The sequence below is a fragment of the Populus euphratica genome, unplaced genomic scaffold (assembly GCF_000495115.2).
Source record: "Populus euphratica unplaced genomic scaffold, PopEup_1.0 scaffold1.1, whole genome shotgun sequence".
NCBI classification, from domain to species: domain Eukaryota; kingdom Viridiplantae; phylum Streptophyta; class Magnoliopsida; order Malpighiales; family Salicaceae; genus Populus; species Populus euphratica.
The window spans coordinates 6,956,963-6,976,521 of NW_011499845.1; the positions used below are offsets into that span (position 1 = coordinate 6,956,963).

General features: G+C 30.5%; 2 protein-coding genes across 2 annotated transcripts; both read left to right on the forward strand.

Moving 5' to 3' along the window:
* The first annotated feature begins 5,347 nt into the window (after positions 1-5,347).
* LOC105125705 (probable xyloglucan endotransglucosylase/hydrolase protein 28) lies at positions 5,348-8,307 on the forward strand. Its single transcript, XM_011026273.1, has 4 exons — positions 5,348-5,868; positions 5,978-6,078; positions 6,609-6,817; positions 7,478-8,307. Exons 1-4 carry the CDS (start codon positions 5,670-5,672, stop codon positions 7,977-7,979), a joined length of 1,011 nt encoding a protein of 336 aa, XP_011024575.1. The 5' UTR covers positions 5,348-5,669; the 3' UTR covers positions 7,980-8,307.
* Positions 8,308-17,246: 8,939 nt separating this feature from the next.
* On the forward strand, positions 17,247-19,303 carry LOC105125714 (dihydroflavonol 4-reductase-like1). The gene is made up of 6 exons (XM_011026285.1): positions 17,247-17,425; positions 17,566-17,735; positions 17,915-18,103; positions 18,291-18,453; positions 18,604-18,796; positions 19,026-19,303. Exons 1-6 carry the CDS (start codon positions 17,308-17,310, stop codon positions 19,180-19,182), a joined length of 990 nt encoding a protein of 329 aa, XP_011024587.1. The 5' UTR covers positions 17,247-17,307; the 3' UTR covers positions 19,183-19,303.
* The last annotated feature ends 256 nt before the right edge of the window (positions 19,304-19,559 follow it).

Genomic DNA, 19,559 nt, shown 5'->3' on the forward strand with positions numbered 1-19,559 from the left:
CAATTAATAAAAAATATAAATGAAATTAAGAGAAGAAAATAATAAAATTGACATAAAAAATTATTTAATATAACTCACTCAAATTTTAAAAAAATGAATCCAATTAATTTAAGAGTTTCAATAATAACTCAGTTGATCGTTAAATATGCGACTAAAATTAAAAAATAATAACAAAATTAAAAGAAAAAATAAAGATGAAGAAAAATAGTAACCATTTTCTTCTTTAAATATTACTATTCATATCATCAACAACAGTGCTTGCTTAGGAAATCAGTACAGCCCTTTTTCAAACGGCACATTTTCCCATGAAAAAAAAAAGTGGGGCAACAAATCTCTTTTTCCTACCTAAATTTATACTTATTAGTATTGAATTCTTAACTAGATGCTCTTAGAAAATGGTCAAGATGGTAAGAAAATTCATGTTCGTTTTTTTTTTAGAAGTTGCATGTTGCTCCATGAGATATATCTTGTAAGAATATACTAAATTCTTACCTTAACAAGCTTCTTGAACTATGTTCCTGACTATATTTCATTGACTTTTGATTTTTATATTTAAAATTATTTTTTTAATTAATTTGATGTGTTGATATTAAAAATAATTTTTTAAAATAAAAAATATTATGTTAATATATTTTAAAATTAAAAAAACTTTAAAAGATAACCATGAACGTGGATGTGATATAGATCTCTTAATAAATCTAAATATACATAGACATGCAAGGAACAGTGTTAAATGAATTTCTTGTTTCTCAGATTAAAAAGAATAAAAATTCCTAATTAGATGCGCGTGATGACAGTGTCCGTAAATCAAGTTCCGAGGAAATTAGTGAAAAGGTTATGGCGCCGTTCTCGACGGACGGAGGTGAGTGAGTCCACCGAAATTGAATTGAATCGAACCCCCCTTTTACTCACTTTAACGGGACTGACCCCTTGATTAACGGCGTTAACTTCGCCCTTCAACCGCATATGACAGCGTTTGGGAATGCAGCCACACGTTATTTATACAAAAAAATTATTTTTTTAATGTTTGTTTATTGTTTTGATATATTAATATTAAAAATAAATTTTAAAATAAAATAATAATATTTTAATATAAAAAATATTTTTAAAAACATCTGATATTACAGAAAATCAAGGAAAGCTATTTGCCAACGGCTACGCCACTGCAAAAGTGAGGGGACGTCAGTTCAGGAAGAGCACCTGCTTTGACAAAGGTATTAATACCGTAGAAAGGTAATTCAGAAACAAAAATAATAATCGAGCGCATTGAAAGTGTGGTTTTTAGTTTGTTTTACTTTAATATTTTATATATAAAATTAATTCATGGGTGATCAGCAGGAGATTTCATGGAATGCTGATCTCATTACATAAAATTAATATGTTTAGTTTATATAGAAAGGGAATATTATCTGATTACATAAAATTTAATGGAATGCTGATCAGTAGGAGATTTCCTTGTGGGACAAAATTATTATTTCTTTTACACGGTATCCCCATAAATACTTTATAATAATATTATACAAACAAAGTTTTCGTACAAGCACAACTAATAACTATTTTTCGATGAAATATTAATTATTTAAATTTTATCATCTGTAGATCCACACATCGGTTTACATGAAAGATTTATATGAAAAATTATCTGTAAAATCATTTTAATTATTTTATCAGAAACAGTAGAGGGTTGGAGCGTTGATTGTGGGACGCGTATGGTCACTAATTTATGGTGCGCTTAAAGTTTGCCACGTTTCATATCCGTGTCGAGTAACTAGGCGCCGAAATATAGACGCTGGCCCACGCGATTCTCGTTGAATTGATGGTATCTATCCTTTTCTTCCGTTGGACTGTTCGTTTCGATATTTTAAAAGTATTTTTTTAAAAAATTTATTTTATTTATTTATTTTAAATTAATATATTTTTTTGTATTTTTAAATTATTTTAATATACTAATATAAAAAATATTTTTTTAAAAATAAAAATTATTAATATATATTTTAACATAAAAAATTATTTAAAAAACAATTATAATAACAATTTAAACCAAACTCTAATTGCTATATTTTGATTTATAGTGGTTTTTTGAATCACGATAAAAATTATTTTAAAAATATTTTTATTTAAAATTATATTCAAATTATATTTTTTATTTTTTAAAAAATTATTTTTAATATTATCATATCACAATAAAAAAAATAAAAAAAATAAATTTAATCTGCAAATAAAAATTAATTGTTTTTCAAAAATACTGCTGGACCAAACGAAGAAGAAGAAGCGTAGCCTTACTTTATTTACCACGCTACCAAAGGTAACCTACCACTAGGGTGAAGCAGTAGACCTCGATGGGTCATTGAAGGTATTTTCAAATTTGAGTATGAGTATTTAATATTATGATATTGGTTGTTTTTTAAATTATTTTTTATTTAAAATATATATATATATATATATTTTTTTTAAATTCAATTTTAATATTTTCATGTCAAAATAATTTAAAATTATATAAAAGAAATTTGAGAATGCGTGGTGACAAGCTCTCTGTAAAAATCTTAAAAAATGGGGCGGCGCGTGACGAAGTATACAGCAAAAGAAAAGAGCCGCCCATTTAGCTTTTATTTATTTATATATTGGTTAAATGGATTGGCTATTTATTTTATTGTATCCATTGAAAGAATAGAAAAATTATTAAAGGGGAAGCTCTTTTTGGCCCAAAAAAGTCTCAATAATCATTATTTTTGCCGTAATGATGCACCCTTTTCCCTCGTATTGTGCTCTATACTGCTGGTCATGTACTCTCGTTGATTACTGCTTTGTTTCCAGTTTTTTATTATCACACTTTATCCCTCTCTCAAGGCTCGAAAGTTTCTTGTTCAAAGTTTATGAATTTATCTTGGACTATTCTATTTGGAAGTCTTGCAGAAGGGATAAAGTGCCCAGAATCATTCTAGGTGCAATAATTAAATTAGGACTGCTATTTTTATGTGTAAACGTCTGTGGTTTAATGTACTTCTTTCGACATGGTGAAGATGTTTCCACTTCGGCGGATCGTTTGGCTTTCCTGCTGATTAATGATACAGGCAAGACACTTGAATGGCTATCATTCATGAATGCAATTCATTAACTTTTTCCTGCGCTCCAAATTCACCTTATTAATCAACAATTCTGTTCTTCAAGAGATGCTTGTGAAGATCAAATGATATTTTAATTCAAATAACGATGACATGCATCATATTACAAGATGAAACTGCGTTTGATTTTCTAAAATTTAAACTGCACCCTCCCTTCCTAATTCCAACATACCCTTGGACATGGTTAAATTTTCATTGTTTTAAATCAAAAGGGGGAAAAAATCCAAGAAGAAAGAAGGTTAAGAAATCGACCATGCAAAGATGTAGAGTCACATATTGCTGTAAAATCAGACAAACACATTCCTTTCATTCCCGTTGGACTGTTCGTTTCGATATTTTAAAAGTATTTTTTTAAAAAATTTATTTCATTGGACTGTTTTTTTTTTTATTTTTAAAACATTTTAAATTTTAAATTTTTTATTTATTTTAAATTAATATATTTTAAATTTTTAAATTATTTTAATATACTAATATAAAAAATATTTTTTTAAAAATAAAAATTATTAATATATATTTTAACATAAAAAATTATTTAAAAAACAATTATAATAACAATTTAAACCAAACTCTAATTGCTATATTTTGATTTATAGTGGTTTTTTGAATCACGATAAAAATTATTTTAAAAATATTTTTATTTAAAATTATATTCAAATTATATTTTTTATTTTTTAAAAAATTATTTTTAATATTATCATATCACAATAAAAAAAATAAAAAAAATAAATTTAATCTGCAAATAAAAATTAATTGTTTTTCAAAAATACTGCTGGGCCAAACGAAGAAGAAGAAGCGTAGCCTTACTTTATTTACCACGCTACCAAAGGTAACCTACCACTAGGGTGAAGCAGTAGACCTCGATGGGTCATTGAAGGTATTTTCAAATTTGAGTATGAGTATTTAATATTATGATATTGGTTGTTTTTTAAATTATTTTTTATTTAAAATATATATATATATATATATTTTTTTTAAATTCAATTTTAATATTTTCATGTCAAAATAATTTAAAATTATATAAAAGAAATTTGAGAATGCGTGGTGACAAGCTCTCTGTAAAAATCTTAAAAAATGGGGCGGCGCGTGACGAAGTATACAGCAAAAGAAAAGAGCCGCCCATTTAGCTTTTATTTATTTATATATTGGTTAAATGGATTGGCTATTTATTTTATTGTATCCATTGAAAGAATAGAAAAATTATTAAAGGGGAAGCTCTTTTTGGCCCAAAAAAGTCTCAATAATCATTATTTTTGCCGTAATGATGCACCCTTTTCCCTCGTATTGTGCTCTATACTGCTGGTCATGTACTCTCGTTGATTACTGCTTTGTTTCCAGTTTTTTATTATCACACTTTATCCCTCTCTCAAGGCTCGAAAGTTTCTTGTTCAAAGTTTATGAATTTATCTTGGACTATTCTATTTGGAAGTCTTGCAGAAGGGATAAAGTGCCCAGAATCATTCTAGGTGCAATAATTAAATTAGGACTGCTATTTTTATGTGTAAACGTCTGTGGTTTAATGTACTTCTTTCGACATGGTGAAGATGTTTCCACTTCGGCGGATCGTTTGGCTTTCCTGCTGATTAATGATACAGGCAAGACACTTGAATGGCTATCATTCATGAATGCAATTCATTTACTTTTTCCTGCGCTCCAAATTCACCTTATTAATCAACAATTCTGTTCTTCAAGAGATGCTTGTGAAGATCAAATGATATTTTAATTCAAATAACGATGACATGCATCATATTACAAGATGAAACTGCGTTTGATTTTCTAAAATTTAAACTGCACCCTCCCTTCCTAATTCCAACATACCCTTGGACATGGTTAAATTTTCATTGTTTTAAATCAAAAGGGGGAAAAAATCCAAGAAGAAAGAAGGTTAAGAAATCGACCATGCAAAGATGTAGAGTCACATATTGCTGTAAAATAAGACAAACACATTCCTTTCATTATATTCCTTTCATTCTCCATTAGTTTTTTTTATTTTTTCTTTTTAGTTTCGGAAGTATATAATGGTGTCCGAGGAGGAACAATCCATGCTCCTAAAAAATGGTGAAAAAAATTACATCCTATGCGAAAAAAAAATGCCGAAATTTAGTTTTTTTTTTTTTTTTATGTATATATAAATAGACTGTGCAGTTTGACAAGGCAACAATAACGATTACTATTATAATTGTAACACAACTAAATTAGAAATAACAACATGAATAATAGCAGTAGAAGGAGGAGGTGGGTACGTTCAAGAAACCTGTCTACATAAGAACAGCTCAACACTTCTCATTCCCCAATAAAATGACCTCCCTGTTCTCTTCCTGCTCCTCCCTTCTCTCTGTCTGCTCACATTAGCCTTTTGTCCTCCCCCCCCCAACGCTCCAAGAGATAAAGACACTCTCCTTCCTCCACCCGCTTCTCTCTAATATATATCCATACATTCACGCGCACAGCTAAGAGTTCATTCTTTCATTTCAGTCAAGAAAAGAACTTTCTTTCTCTGTTTCTTCCCAAAGGAAGCACACCAACAACAAAAAAGAAGAAAAGAAATAAATGGCGTGCTCTTATCTTTGTCCTTGTTCTCTCTTAATCTGCTCCCTACTCGCTTTTCTTGTTTCTGGGTCTCCAATTCAAAGAGCTTTACTGCCTGTCATATCCTTTGATGAAGGATACACACAACTTTTTGGTGATGATAATCTGGCCATTCACAGAGATGGAAAGACAGTCCATTTATCATTGGATGAGAGGACAGGTACTTATCCTTTCATGGTTTCTATCTTGGGAGTTTAGAGTTATGTTTTTTCTTTTGCTTCTTTGTGTTGGCTTTCATTGGGAGTTTCTTTGTGGTTTTTTATATGCAGGGTCTGGATTTGCTTCTCAAGACTTGTACTTACATGGATACTTCAGTGCTTCTATAAAGTTGCCTGCAGATTACACTGCTGGAGTTGTGGTTGCTTTTTATGTGAGTAGCAATACTGATTAAGAACTAGTGTGTGTTTCAAATAAATAAATAAACGGAGGTTTAGTATTTTGATCATTTGATTGGTTATTTCTCTGACCCAGATTGATTCCTTTTCTTTCTTTTCACCGGGAGTGTCCTTTCTAGTTTTGTGCCTTGGTTTTCACCGGGAGTTACAGAAACTCGGATTGGTGTTTCTTTGATTTACAGTTTTTGGGCCCCATGCTAAGCTTGAAAATCTGATCAAAACTCAAACAACCTCATTTTCAGGGGTTTGTTGTCAACTGATTTTAAGGTTCATTTCTAAGCTTTATTTTAGGAAGGCTGAAAAATTACAAATTACTCATGATTGCCATTTTTTCCACAAAATGTTACTGTTTCTTTAGTATCTAGCAAGGAAAGTAAGCTGATCTCATTAGCATGCTATTTTTCAGTAAATTTCAAAATTTTGATCAAATATTGTAATCCTTAATCCATCGAAGTAGACTTAGGAAAAAAATATCTTAAAAAATGTTCGCTACTCATCTGGACAGATGTCAAATGGTGACATATTCGAGACGAACCATGATGAAATTGACTTTGAGTTCTTGGGTAACATAAGAGGCAAAGATTGGAGGATACAGACAAACATTTATGGCAATGGCAGCACCAGTGTAGGCAGAGAGGAGAGATACAGCCTCTGGTTTGATCCCTCTGACGATTTTCATCAGTACAGCATTCTCTGGACTGATTCTCAGATCACGTAAGCAAAAGAACCCACTTCCTCATCTTTTTTTTCTTTCTTTGTTTACCTTTGTTCTTTTTAATTATTTTGTTGATGTTGTTTGTTGCCTTTACAGCCTTTAAAGGCTGTGCATTACCATTTAACCATTAATAACCTCATGGTCTACATAGTATGGAATTCACCGTTTTAGGGGTATTGATGTTGACTCATCTGCTGTTGTATGGTATAGGCAATGTGCTTCCTTTTAGGTGATTAGCAGAGAAAGCTCTCTGTTCTTCTTGCCTTTGAGGACATTCCCTTGTTTCAACAGAACCAGTTTTCCAGTTTTGGCATGGCTAAAATTTAGCAAGCGTCTTTTTTTTTGGATTTTTGAGAGAAGTTAGATTTAATTTGAGATAAGGATCTATAGAAGCGCTGATGTGATGGAGCATGACCCTGTTGTTTACTTGAGATAACTAATTGATTTTTTAGGGAAAGACCAAAATAACATCCAATCTTGTCAGATACATTAACTATATTATATTTGTTTTCTAAAATTTTCTCATTTACCTGGTGTAACTTTTCTGGCTTTCCGTTTTTACATACGAACAGGAAGTACGGATTTAGATTTAGGTTGGATTAATCGTGTCTGGTGTTTTAACCGTCGCTCTAACCTGTGTTCTTTTCCTTTTTGCTTAGATTTTATGTGGACAACGTTCCTATTAGAGAGTTTAAAAGAACAGAATCTATGGGGGGAGATTTCCCTTCCAAGCCAATGTCTTTGTATGCAACAATATGGGACGGGTCTGGTTGGGCTACCAATGGAGGCAAATACAGAGTTAATTACAAATATGCCCCCTATGTCACCGAATTTTCCGACCTTGTTCTGCACGGTTGTGCTGTCGATCCAATTGAGCAGTTCCCAAAATGTGATAATACAGAGAGTTCTGAAGCGATTCCCACCGGTGTCACAACTGTGCAAAGAATTAAGATGGAGAGTTTTAGGGCCAAGTTTATGACATATTCCTATTGCTATGATCGGGTTCGGTACAAGGTTCCTCCATCAGAGTGTGTAATCAATCCCAAAGAAGCAGACCGGCTCAAATCTTTTGACCCTGTTACCTTTGGCGGAGGGCGCCGCCACCATGGGAAAAGACACCACCGGAGTCGGGCAGGTCATGTTGAGGCCATCTCAATTTGAGGAAATGCTATGGTTTGCATCGTCATGTTATTGCCATCTTAATATATTACATTTATGCTATGATTTAGTTGGGGTCATTTCTTTTTTGTGAATAGAGAAAACGAGCATGGATTCTTATCGAGGGTGGTGATACAGAGAGTTGTGGTTATTTATGGTTCATGGTGGGTGGGTATGTGTATAGTTCATACCTTTAGTTTGCCAGCAGTTCATTTCATCATTGATGTTTGCTCTGGGCTTAAAAAAATGAATTTGGTTATGATTTTTCTGTACTCTTTTGACGCCCTCGCGGGTTAAATAAAATATACTAGGCATTTGGAGTTCCTCTGTATGTATGTATCGGGCATTGTATGGGTTTTGGTTGTTTTTTGCACTAAAATGAATGTCATCAAGCGTCCTGTCTGTTGTCCAATATTTTATTTTGTTTTCTTTTATTTTTGTCCAGCTAAAAAACATTTTCCGGTCGGAATCCACCGGATTATTTTTTCAAGGTTCAGAATCTGGGCCCCATCATCTGTATTGTCTCATGCATTTTTTTAAAGGTCATACTTGTCAACTTCAGAGGACATTTTGTCTATGGTTAGTTGGAATCCAAAGTCGTTTGGATGTGACGAGTGGCGAAGGCAACCTTGTTGAAAATGGCAGAATGTTGGCCTTGGTTCACAGGTTTAACATCCATGGAGCGGGTCTCTAGATTCTCAGTTTTGCAGAGGGATACTGGGTTTTCTTAGAAGTTGGATGGTATTTTAAATAATTTGGTTTGTTGATTTTAGAAGTAATTTTAAAAAATAAAAATAATATTATTTCAATATATTTTTACACAAAAAACCACTTTAAAAAACTTCGACTGCAATCTAAACACCCTTTAAATTCCCACATATTACGTCAGCACAGAGTTATTTAAATTTGTATGCAACCGAATATCTTCAACAACACTGGAATCATTTGTTAAGGATGAGGAAAAAGCGTTGTGTGAACAACGATTGACAAATTCTTAAATTTTTTTTCATGAGTACCAACAAAAGCCCTCGATTTTCTTGTTTTCTAGTGTCAATTTTTCGGCAAAGGATAAGAAGGAAAGCTCAAGGATACATCCAGAGTGGGGCAGGCAACATAGAGGATTTATTTTAGCCACCGTGGCGTGGTTTTCCATCCCAGTCGGGATCAGACTTGGCCTCGCAATTAGTTGCCCTGTAACTCTATGATTGGTTGCTTTAACGCTGCAAAGATTGTTCAGACGTCACTCTGAGGATAAAGCACCGAATTAATAAAGAAGCTAATGGTTTTTTCTATCTCCCTCCTAGATAAATTATAAGTACACAAAATCGAAAGCACATCCCTGAAGAGAGGACAAGGTTGGGCAGATTGGTTGATTAGATGAGCAAACCAATTAGGACACTGGCTTTAAATTCGACTAAATTAACCAAACAAGTTGAGCATTATTATGAAAACGCAATCAGTAAAGCCAAGGACCGTGTGAGTCAGTTCCCCTTCCGTCATTCGTTTCTGCACCACCATCTTGCCCTTTCAATGTGAAAATGTTGCGGCAATTTATTTGAAGCTTGGGGGTGTGTGGTAAGTTTGTTTCCAAGTGTTTTTTTTTAAATTATTTTTATATATTTTTAAATAAAAATATATTTTAAAAAGCATCATATATTATAATTCTAAATAACATTGGAGTTGAGTAATATTTTCTTAGCATGTATTTCACGCTGTACTTTTTAAAAAATTAAAATTTATAGTTTTTTGTTTTCAATGAATTTTTTTAATGTTTTTTTTATTGTTTTGTTATGTTAATATTAAAAATAAATTTTTAAAAAATAAAAAAATATTTTGTAATTTTTTTTTTAAAACAACTATAATAAAAAACAACAGCTTAGACAACACAATCCAACCCCATTAAAAAAAAAACACAAGAAGGAAATAAGGTACAGATGAAAGGTAAGTAACAAATGGATACAAGGAGATCATATCCAATATTCTGAGATAATCAATCAATCATTCATGGCCAACCATGTTTGCTGCCTTTGGTGAATCTTCTACCTAACTGATCAAAAACTTTGTAGGAACGGATATATCCTTGTCTGAAAAACTTGGAGGCGTGTCCGTCTGACAGGCAAACTTGTTAGCTTCCCACTCCAAGAATATATCTGTTGCAAAATATTAATTGACTTGTTTAATAAAAATAAATCATTCTCTGATAGGATTTTAAACAAATCATTTACATTAAAATTACACCATCATAACAAATTATGTTGTCGCGAAAACTTCCTATGATTCGAGATTCTTGATGCTCATATGCATGTGGAACTTATTGCGAGAGTTCAGTTTTTTATTCTTTATTTATTGAAAAGAAGATGGTGAGTAATAAAGCTTTAATTTTTAAGATTGTGTTTGGTGTGGGGTAAACAATTTTAGAAGGAAGATTTTAAGGGTGTAAAAAAGTTAAGGAATAAGGTAATAAATAGGATGCTTAGTAGAAGGTAAAAGAAATATAAATAATAGGGGGCCTTGAAAAAAAATCAATTTTTAAGCTTAATATGATTGTAAAGAATTAAATAATATATATTTGTGCTTTAAAATGGTGTTGGAGTTTTTTCGAAAAAGAGAGAAGGGCATAAAATCCAAGATTTCTTTATCCATCCCCCACAAGATTGATGTTTAACCTTAATGCCGAGAGGAAGATTGATGTTCATGTAAATTTCTCCTTTTTCCAAATTTCCAAGCATAAGGCAACAGGATAAAAAAATTACAAGAGTAAATTTATGTTTCCTCGATCCTCCTAGCAGGCATATCCTTAATTTTATCGGTTCAATCGTATGGAAAAAGTTCCATGATCATAATGGAAAAGCTAGAGAAGTGGTTTTCTGAAAGTTCTTGGAAGCCTCCGACCGCAAAGGTTTTGGGTGGCTAAGACATAATTGGTGGCACAGCTGGAAAATGAGAACCAGCTTCGCAAAAAAATATCACAAGCTCTCGTTACCGATTTTTTCCCAAAACAAATCAGGTGGAAAGGAGTGCTTTGGAAAAAACAATGTTTACTATCATGTCTGACCCTCCAATATTGCAAGGCTAGCCAATTCGGACATTGATGAATCATAAATAAAATCTCGAGTCAATTTACTCACAAAGTTGCTATCGTTCTTGCCAACTAATTTTTGTAACTAGATGATTTTGACCACGAGATTTTCAGTCATCAAAAGCACCTCTGCTGATTGCTACAAATTACATGATCGCCTTTTCAAGGCTAATGCAGGGAAGGTTGTATTATCGATTGCTTCCGCTGTTAGATTTAGATTCGAGATATGGTGCTTCTATGATCACAATTTTGTTAGTAGCTTTTGCTGGGCAATCTCTTGCTCGAAACTTGACTCGGAAAATGGGTTCCCATTCCTTTAACTGTATTTCTGTTGTTAGAATGGTTTGCAAGCTGTTCATTGCCTGCGTAAGATTGGAGAAGCAAATTCCCCTGCTCTTTCATTGTAAATCAAACGCTATTTATTAGCTAAAGTTTTTCTAAAAAACATTGTTTAATTTTAGAAAGTAGTATTGATTAAGGAGGAACGCCTATTCAACGATGCTCTCTTCTTTATATCTATCCTCAGATGTAATTTCATATTACAAACACAATCGTGATTCCTTCTCATATATAATTTTGTTCTTCTGCCTTCGTGTTTGTTTGATAGGAATTCTCTGTTCATTTTATTAATCAAATGGATTGTGAAGTTTTTTGACATTATTGCATATAATCTGGAGGTTGGGATATGAATCTGTTACAATTCGAGAAAGAAACCAAGGCATGCTTACATGGGTTTTGAAGATCTCTTTGACCCAGCGCCAGCCTGGAATCATGGTTTTAGCACATGGTTGAGCTTCTGGATCAGTTGGTTGTGGTAGCTGGTGTTATTAGGGGGCATGCTATCTCTAATTCGTCACTTCAAAGCCTTGTAGTCCTCCTACCTTGCACACCAAACCTGTCAATTGCTGTCTTTTAATTAAATTTCAGATCTATCCATGGCTATGGGCTGTGGTGTGCAGATCTGTGTTAGTTTCTGTGATTTTCTTGCCCTTTATGCCTCTTTGAGCAGGTTGGAGAACAATGCTTATTGTTCCAGAGCTCGAAACAGAGGTTGAACTGCTTTGGGAACTAGGGATAATTGTTGAAATTTCTTATGCTTTGATGACAATTTACTCTGTGCCTCTTGCTAGTTGAAAATACTAATGCTGGAAGTTCACGATTCCGAATCTCCGAAACAGGGATCACATTTTGTTTCTGCGTTTGCATCTCATCTTGACAGATATGAGTTGGAGATCTATTTGTTTGTCGATGGATTTGGAGAAGTTTCAGTTGAGATTTCTTTCAACAAGACAAGCTCCTTCCAAGAACAGGCGTTGTTTATTGGAGTTCTAGCACGAGTCAATTTTTTTCTTTTGATCTATCTGTTAAGGTTTTATTAGTTTTTGTTTTTAATTTGATTATAAAATAGTAAAAACAATATTACAATAGCTCTTTTAATGATTAATCATATTCATGTAAAATATAACAACATTCTTGCAATTTTTGAAAATATTTCATAGACTTTTTTTTCCGCATGCACTTAAGTTCGGAGGAAAAGTGCTATAAATATTATAAATTATAGTGTCTAAACTGTAATTTATAAAATTTCAAAGGGAAAATGTTACAAGGTGAAAATATTAGGAGGATGAGAGTAATTTTTTTCTTAATTATTTTTAAATACAATATAATTGGATGTTAAAACCATAGTTGTCAATCTTGAGATCTAATCTAGTAAAATATATAGATCAATAAATCAACTCATTTTATTTAACGAAGGACTAAAATTATATTGTTTTTATTTTTAATATATATCTTAAATTGACTTGATTAGTTTGTTATTATTGAATATTAATGACAACAAATGTTATTTGTTTTTGCATATCAGGGCTAATTTTTTTTGAAAATTATGACATAATTAGATAAATAAATAATACAATGAACAATGCGTTCAGGTCCAGTAAAGTAATAGTTTTGTTTACAAATGAATTATTTAAAAAACTAAAAGGGATGTGTATTTTATTGTAAACTAATCTACAATAAAATATATCTTAAGTTATAATAAAATTATCTTTGTATCCTTTGATTCAAACAAATTAAACCTTTATTGGGTTGAGATGTTAATATATTTTTTATTATTTTTTACATAAAAAAATACTATTTTACCTTCAAAGTCAACAATATATAAAACTGTTAACCAAGAACTTTCTTAGTTTTACATAACTTTCTTTACAATAAAAATATATATTTACTCTATGAGTAAAAAAAAATTATTATATAGTTGGATAAATTGAATAAGAGTGTTTTGAAGTTTTTGAATTTTAATATACATTGCGATTATTTTTTTAATCTTGAAAGAGACATGATATAATGTTAGCATTTGGGGTATTTTTATAATTTTATATAGGTATTTTGTTTAATTATTAGGGTCATGAGGCGTATTTAAGTATTTTTTATATTTATTTTTAAATATTTTAATACTTAAAGCTGTTGAAGCGTGCTCAACATCCCCAATGTGTGATGTCATCCGATAAATGTAATTGACTTTTTACCATCTTTTTAGATACATTATTTTTTGCATATCAGGTCTAATTTTTTTTGAAAATTATGACATAATATTTTAAATAAATAATACAATGACCAATGCATTCAGGTCTAGCAAAGCAATAGTTTTGTTTATAAATGAATTATTTAAAAAACTAAAAGGCATGTGTATTTTATTGTAAACTAATCTACAATAAAATATGTCGTAAGTTATAATAAAATTATCTTTGTATTCTTTGATTCAAACAAATTAAGCCTTTATTAGGTTGAGATATTAATATTATCATAAAATAATCTAATTTTTCTTTAAATTATGACATAATTAGATAAATAAATAATACAATGAACAATGCGTTCAGGTCCAGTAAAGTAATAGTTTTGTTTACAAATGAATTATTTAAAAAACTAAAAGGGATGTATATTTTATTGTAAACTAATCTACAAAAAAATGTATCTTAAATTATAATAAAATTATCTTTGTATCCTTTGATTCAAACAAATTAAACCTTTATTGGGTTGAGATGTTAATATATTTTTTATTATTTTTTACATAAAAAAATACTATTTTACCTTCAAAGTCAACAATATATAAAACTGTTAACCAAGAACTTTCTTAGTTTTACATAACTTTCTTTACAATAAAAATATATATTTACTCTATGAGTAAAAAAAAATTATTATATAGTTGGATAAATTGAATAAGAGTGTTTTGAAGTTTTTGAATTTTAATATACATTGCGATTATTTTTTTAATCTTGAAAGAGACATGATATAATGTTAGCATTTGGGGTATTTTTATAATTTTATATAGGTATTTTGTTTAATTATTAGGGTCATGAGGCGCATTTAAGTATTTTTTATATTTATTTTTAAATATTTTAATACTTAAAGTTGTTGAAGCGTGCTCAACATCCCCAATGTGTGATGTCATCCAGTAAATGTAATTGACTTTTTACCATCTTTTTAGATACATTGTCGTGCTTTCTTTTATCTAGAATAGCGCATGATAATTGTCGATAATTGAATTGTCGCTTGTTTGATTTTTTTCTTTTATGTTTTACAGCTTTTATTTAGTTGAGATATTAATATTATCATAAAACATTCTAATTTTTTTTGAAAATTATGATATAATTAGATAAATAAATAATACAATGAATAATATGGTCAGATCTAGCAAGCAATAGTTTCATTTACAAATGAATTATCTAAAAAACTAAAAGGCATGTGTATTTTATTGTAAACTAATCTACAATAAAATATGTCGTAAGTTATAATAAAATTATCTTTGTATTCTTTGATTCAAACAAATTAAGCCTTTATTAGGTTGAGATATTAATATTATCATAAAATAATCTAATTTTTCTTTAAATTATGACATAATTAGATAAATAAATAATACAATGAACAATGCGTTCAGGTCCAGTAAAGTAATAGTTTTGTTTACAAATGAATTATTTAAAAAACTAAAAGGGATGTATATTTTATTGTAAACTAATCTACAAAAAAATGTATCTTAAATTATAATAAAATTATCTTTGTATCCTTTGATTCAAACAAATTAAACCTTTATTGGGTTGAGATGTTAATATATTTTTTATTATTTTTTACATAAAAAAATACTATTTTACCTTCAAAGTCAACAATATATAAAACTGTTAACCAAGAACTTTCTTAGTTTTACATAACTTTCTTTACAATAAAAATATATATTTACTCTATGAGTAAAAAAAAATTATTATATAGTTGGATAAATTGAATAAGAGTGTTTTGAAGTTTTTGAATTTTAATATACATTGCGATTATTTTTTTAATCTTGAAAGAGACATGATATAATGTTAGCATTTGGGGTATTTTTATAATTTTATATAGGTATTTTGTTTAATTATTAGGGTCATGAGGCGTATTTAAGTATTTTTTATATTTATTTTTAAATATTTTAATACTTAAAGCTGTTGAAGCGTGCTCAACATCCCCAATGTGTGATGTCATCCGATAAATGTAATTGACTTTTTACCATCTTTTTAGATACATTATCGTGCTTTCTTTTATTTAGAATAGCACATGATAATTGTCGATAATTGAATTGTTGCTAATAATTGTTTGATTTTTTTCTTTTATGTTTTACAAATCTTTTAAAGTGGAGATTTATTTAAACAAAAAAGTTAAGCAAACACAATTAAATACAAATTTTATTTTATATAATTAAATATCTTAATCTTGCTTTCACCAGGTTTTCAATATACATTTTGAATATTTTATATAAAAAAACATATGGAACGTCGTAAGTTATAATAAAATTATCTTTGTATTCTTTGATTCAAACAAATTAAGCCTTTATTAGGTTGAGATATTAATATTATCATAAAATAATCTAATTTTTCTTTAAATTATGACATAATTAGATAAATAAATAATACAATGAACAATGCATTCAGGTCCAGTAAAGTAATAGTTTTGTTTACAAATGAATTATTTAAAAAACTAAAAGGGATGTGTATTTTATTGTAAACTAATCTACAAAAAAATGTATCTTAAATTATAATAAAATTATCTTTGTATCCTTTGATTCAAACAAATTAAACCTTTATTGGGTTGAGATGTTAATATATTTTTTATTATTTTTTACATAAAAAAATACTATTTTACCTTCAAAGTCAACAATATATAAAACTGTTAACCAAGAACTTTCTTAGTTTTACATAACTTTCTTTACAATAAAAATATATATTTACTCTATGAGTAAAAAAAAATTATTATATAGTTGGATAAATTGAATAAGAGTGTTTTGAAGTTTTTGAATTTTAATATACATTGCGATTATTTTTTTAATCTTGAAAGAGACATGATATAATGTTAGCATTTGGGGTATTTTTATAATTTTATATAGGTATTTTGTTTAATTATTAGGGTCATGAGGCGCATTTAAGTATTTTTTATATTTATTTTTAAATATTTTAATACTTAAAGTTGTTGAAGCGTGCTCAACATCCCTAATGTGTGATGTCATCCAGTAAATGTAATTGACTTTTTACCATCTTTTTAGATACATTATCGTGCTTTCTTTTATTTAGAATAGCACATGATAATTGTCGATAATTGAATTGTTGCTAATAATTGTTTGATTTTTTTCTTTTATGTTTTACAAATCTTTTAAAGTGGAGATTTATTTAAACAAAAAAGTTAAGCAAACACAATTAAATACAAATTTTATTTTATATAATTAAATATCTTAATCTTGCTTTCACCAAGTTTTCAATATACATTTTGAATATTTTATATAAAAAAACATATGGAAGCAATTTAGATACCAATTTTTTTATAAACAAAACTATTGCTTTGACATATCTAGGTCACTGTGATGCTCCTCAGCTGTTTCCAATTTTTTTATAAAAAAAATTATAAGCGGGCTATATGGCTAGTAATTAATTATGACTATAGCTAGGTCACTGTGATGCTCCTCAGCTGTTTAATTTGCCACCCTCTAGCCTCTATCATACCACATCCCATCACGTCACGTGCATGCTAATAACACAATCACGCGCACACACTCGATTAAAATAATTTAATTACTCCTCACGAGAATAGAATTGCTTACCTTCTCCATATTTTCTGAGCAGTAATATCGGATGCTATACTAACCAAGCTACCTAATTCCCAACCATCATTAATTTGTGGAAAAGCCATGATCTCTATATATATAAGTAGCCTCGCCTGGAGAAATCAAACTGTTTAATGGATCAAATAAAAGGCAGAGTATGTGTCACCGGAGCTTCTGGTTATCTAGCTTCTTGGCTTGTCAAGAGACTTCTCTTATCAGGATATCACGTCACTGGAACAGTTAGAGATCCAGGTTAGTCACATCTCAAAAATAATAAAATCCTAGCTAACCCTGTTATCTTCCCTTGAATCAATCTAGCAATGGAGGAGGAGGAACCATTAATAGTGTTACACTATTATTATTCCTCAAATAACTTTGACATGCATGTGCAGAAAATGAGAAGAAAGTAGCGCATCTTTGGAGACTGGAAGGAGCGAAGGAGAGGCTCCGATTGGTGAAGGCTGATCTAATGGAAGAGGGTAGCTTCGATGATGCAATCATGGAATGCCGTGGTGTCTTCCACACTGCTTCCCCTGTTCTCAAACCATCATCTGATCCAAAGGCAAGCACGCTCGAATAACTTTGGCTATATCTCCTTAAGTAGTTAATAATTTCTACACGCGGCTTAATTTAGTTCATATATATTGCTACTCTCCCTTTTCTTCTAAAGCTTGGCGGCACATATAAAATGGATATCTCCAAGTCATCCACAATAATCAATCATTTGATATTTCACTACAGGCAGAAATTTTGGAACCGGCTATCGATGGCACGTTGAATGTGCTCCGTTCCTGCAAGAGGAACCCATCTCTAAAACGTGTGATTCTCACCTCATCCTCTTCGACCTTGCGAGTAAGAGATGATTTCGACTCCAACATACCTCTTGACGAGTCATCTTGGAGCTCTGTGGAACTCTGTGAGAGACTGCAGGTAATCTTTTTATGAATCATGACATTTTTTTAAGAACCTGTTGCACTACAAATGAATCTAATGAAGGGGAAAAAAGAAATAAACGATAGGGAATTTGGCTATGTTCGAACATGTCATTAAATTAATTTTGATATCTTACCTCATCTTCTTATACATGCACATGGTAAACTAACCTACCCCATGATAGATATGGTATGCTCTGTCAAAAACTCTTGCTGAGAAGGCAGCGTGGGAATTCTGCAATGGCAATGGCATTGATTTGATTACTGTTCTACCATCGTTCGTAATTGGACCTAGTTTGTCCCCTGACTTATGTTCCACTGCATCCGATGTTCTTGGCTTACTTACAGGTACTTTATTTTCCTATTTATAATTTCAATATTTATCCATGTTAATGGTGTGTACGTGTATATGGCTCATCGATCACACTGCTATAATTCTCCTTTCATGATTACAACGTTAATCTTCTAGCTTGGTTTCCAACCATTAATATCTAACAGGAGAATCGGAGAAATTTCAATGGCATGGAAGAATGGGCTATGTCCACATTGATGACGTGGCTCTGTGCCACATCCTCGTTTACGAGGATGAAACTGCGGGGGGGCGATATCTTTGTAGCTCGATCGTGCTAGACAACGATGAATTAGCGTCCTTTCTATCACAACGTTATCCTTCACTGCCTATCCCAAAGAGGTTAACACTCTAATTAAGTATTGTTTATGTCTTAATTAATACATACAGCACATATATGCTGTAGGACTCTTCATTAATTACAAAAGGTTATAATTGCTAATGCCTAATGCTCATGTGGGTGTTCTTTTTATGGTCAAGTCGTCTAGTTCACTAAGATGCATATTATATGCTGTGAACTCACCATGGAATATTATTAATTAATTTTAAATCATCGAGTGGGGATTCTCAGGTTTGAGCAACTAAAGAGACCGTACTACGAATTCGACACCACAAGGTTGGAGAGATTAGGGTTCAAGTTCAAGCCAATCCAAGAAATGTTCGATGATTGCATTGCTTCGTTTGTGGAGCAAGGCCATCTCTCTTCGTTCAGCCTGGCTATCAATTAATTATTAATTAAGACATGCTCATGAGTTCGACCACAGAGAACTGCTGGCCAGCTAAAATAATATGTACTGAACTTGCATTTTAATTATGCTAAATAATAATTAAGAAGAACAGTTGAAATAATGGAGATGTGATGTGATTTATATGAAAGCCAAAACTCTTATGTGCTTGGTTAGAATTATTTTATATTAACTGGTTATTTTATATGCTAAATAATAATTAAGAAGAGCAGTCTTTTGATAACACTGGGAGAGAGAGTTCGGAATTATTTAGAATTGCATAAAAAATTATTTTTTATATATTTTTAAATTTTTTTAATGTATTTATGTCAAAACTTATTTCTTTAAAATAAAAAATATTATTTTAATACATTTTTAAG

Bases quoted from the DNA above. Each gene is read 5' to 3' on its own strand.
- LOC105125705 (XM_011026273.1), top strand. From the start codon at position 5,670: ATGGCGTGCTCTTATCTTTGTCCTTGTTCTCTCTTAATCTGCTCCCTA. The intron at 5,869-5,977 runs GTACTTATCCTT...TTTTATATGCAG, and splicing joins ATCATTGGATGAGAGGACAG to GGTCTGGATTTGCTTCTCAA. The intron at 6,079-6,608 runs GTGAGTAGCAAT...TCATCTGGACAG, and splicing joins GAGTTGTGGTTGCTTTTTAT to ATGTCAAATGGTGACATATT.
- LOC105125714 (XM_011026285.1), top strand. From the start codon at position 17,308: ATGGATCAAATAAAAGGCAGAGTATGTGTCACCGGAGCTTCTGGTTAT. The intron at 17,736-17,914 runs GCAAGCACGCTC...ATTTCACTACAG, and splicing joins AACCATCATCTGATCCAAAG to GCAGAAATTTTGGAACCGGC. The intron at 18,104-18,290 runs GTAATCTTTTTA...ACCCCATGATAG, and splicing joins AACTCTGTGAGAGACTGCAG to ATATGGTATGCTCTGTCAAA.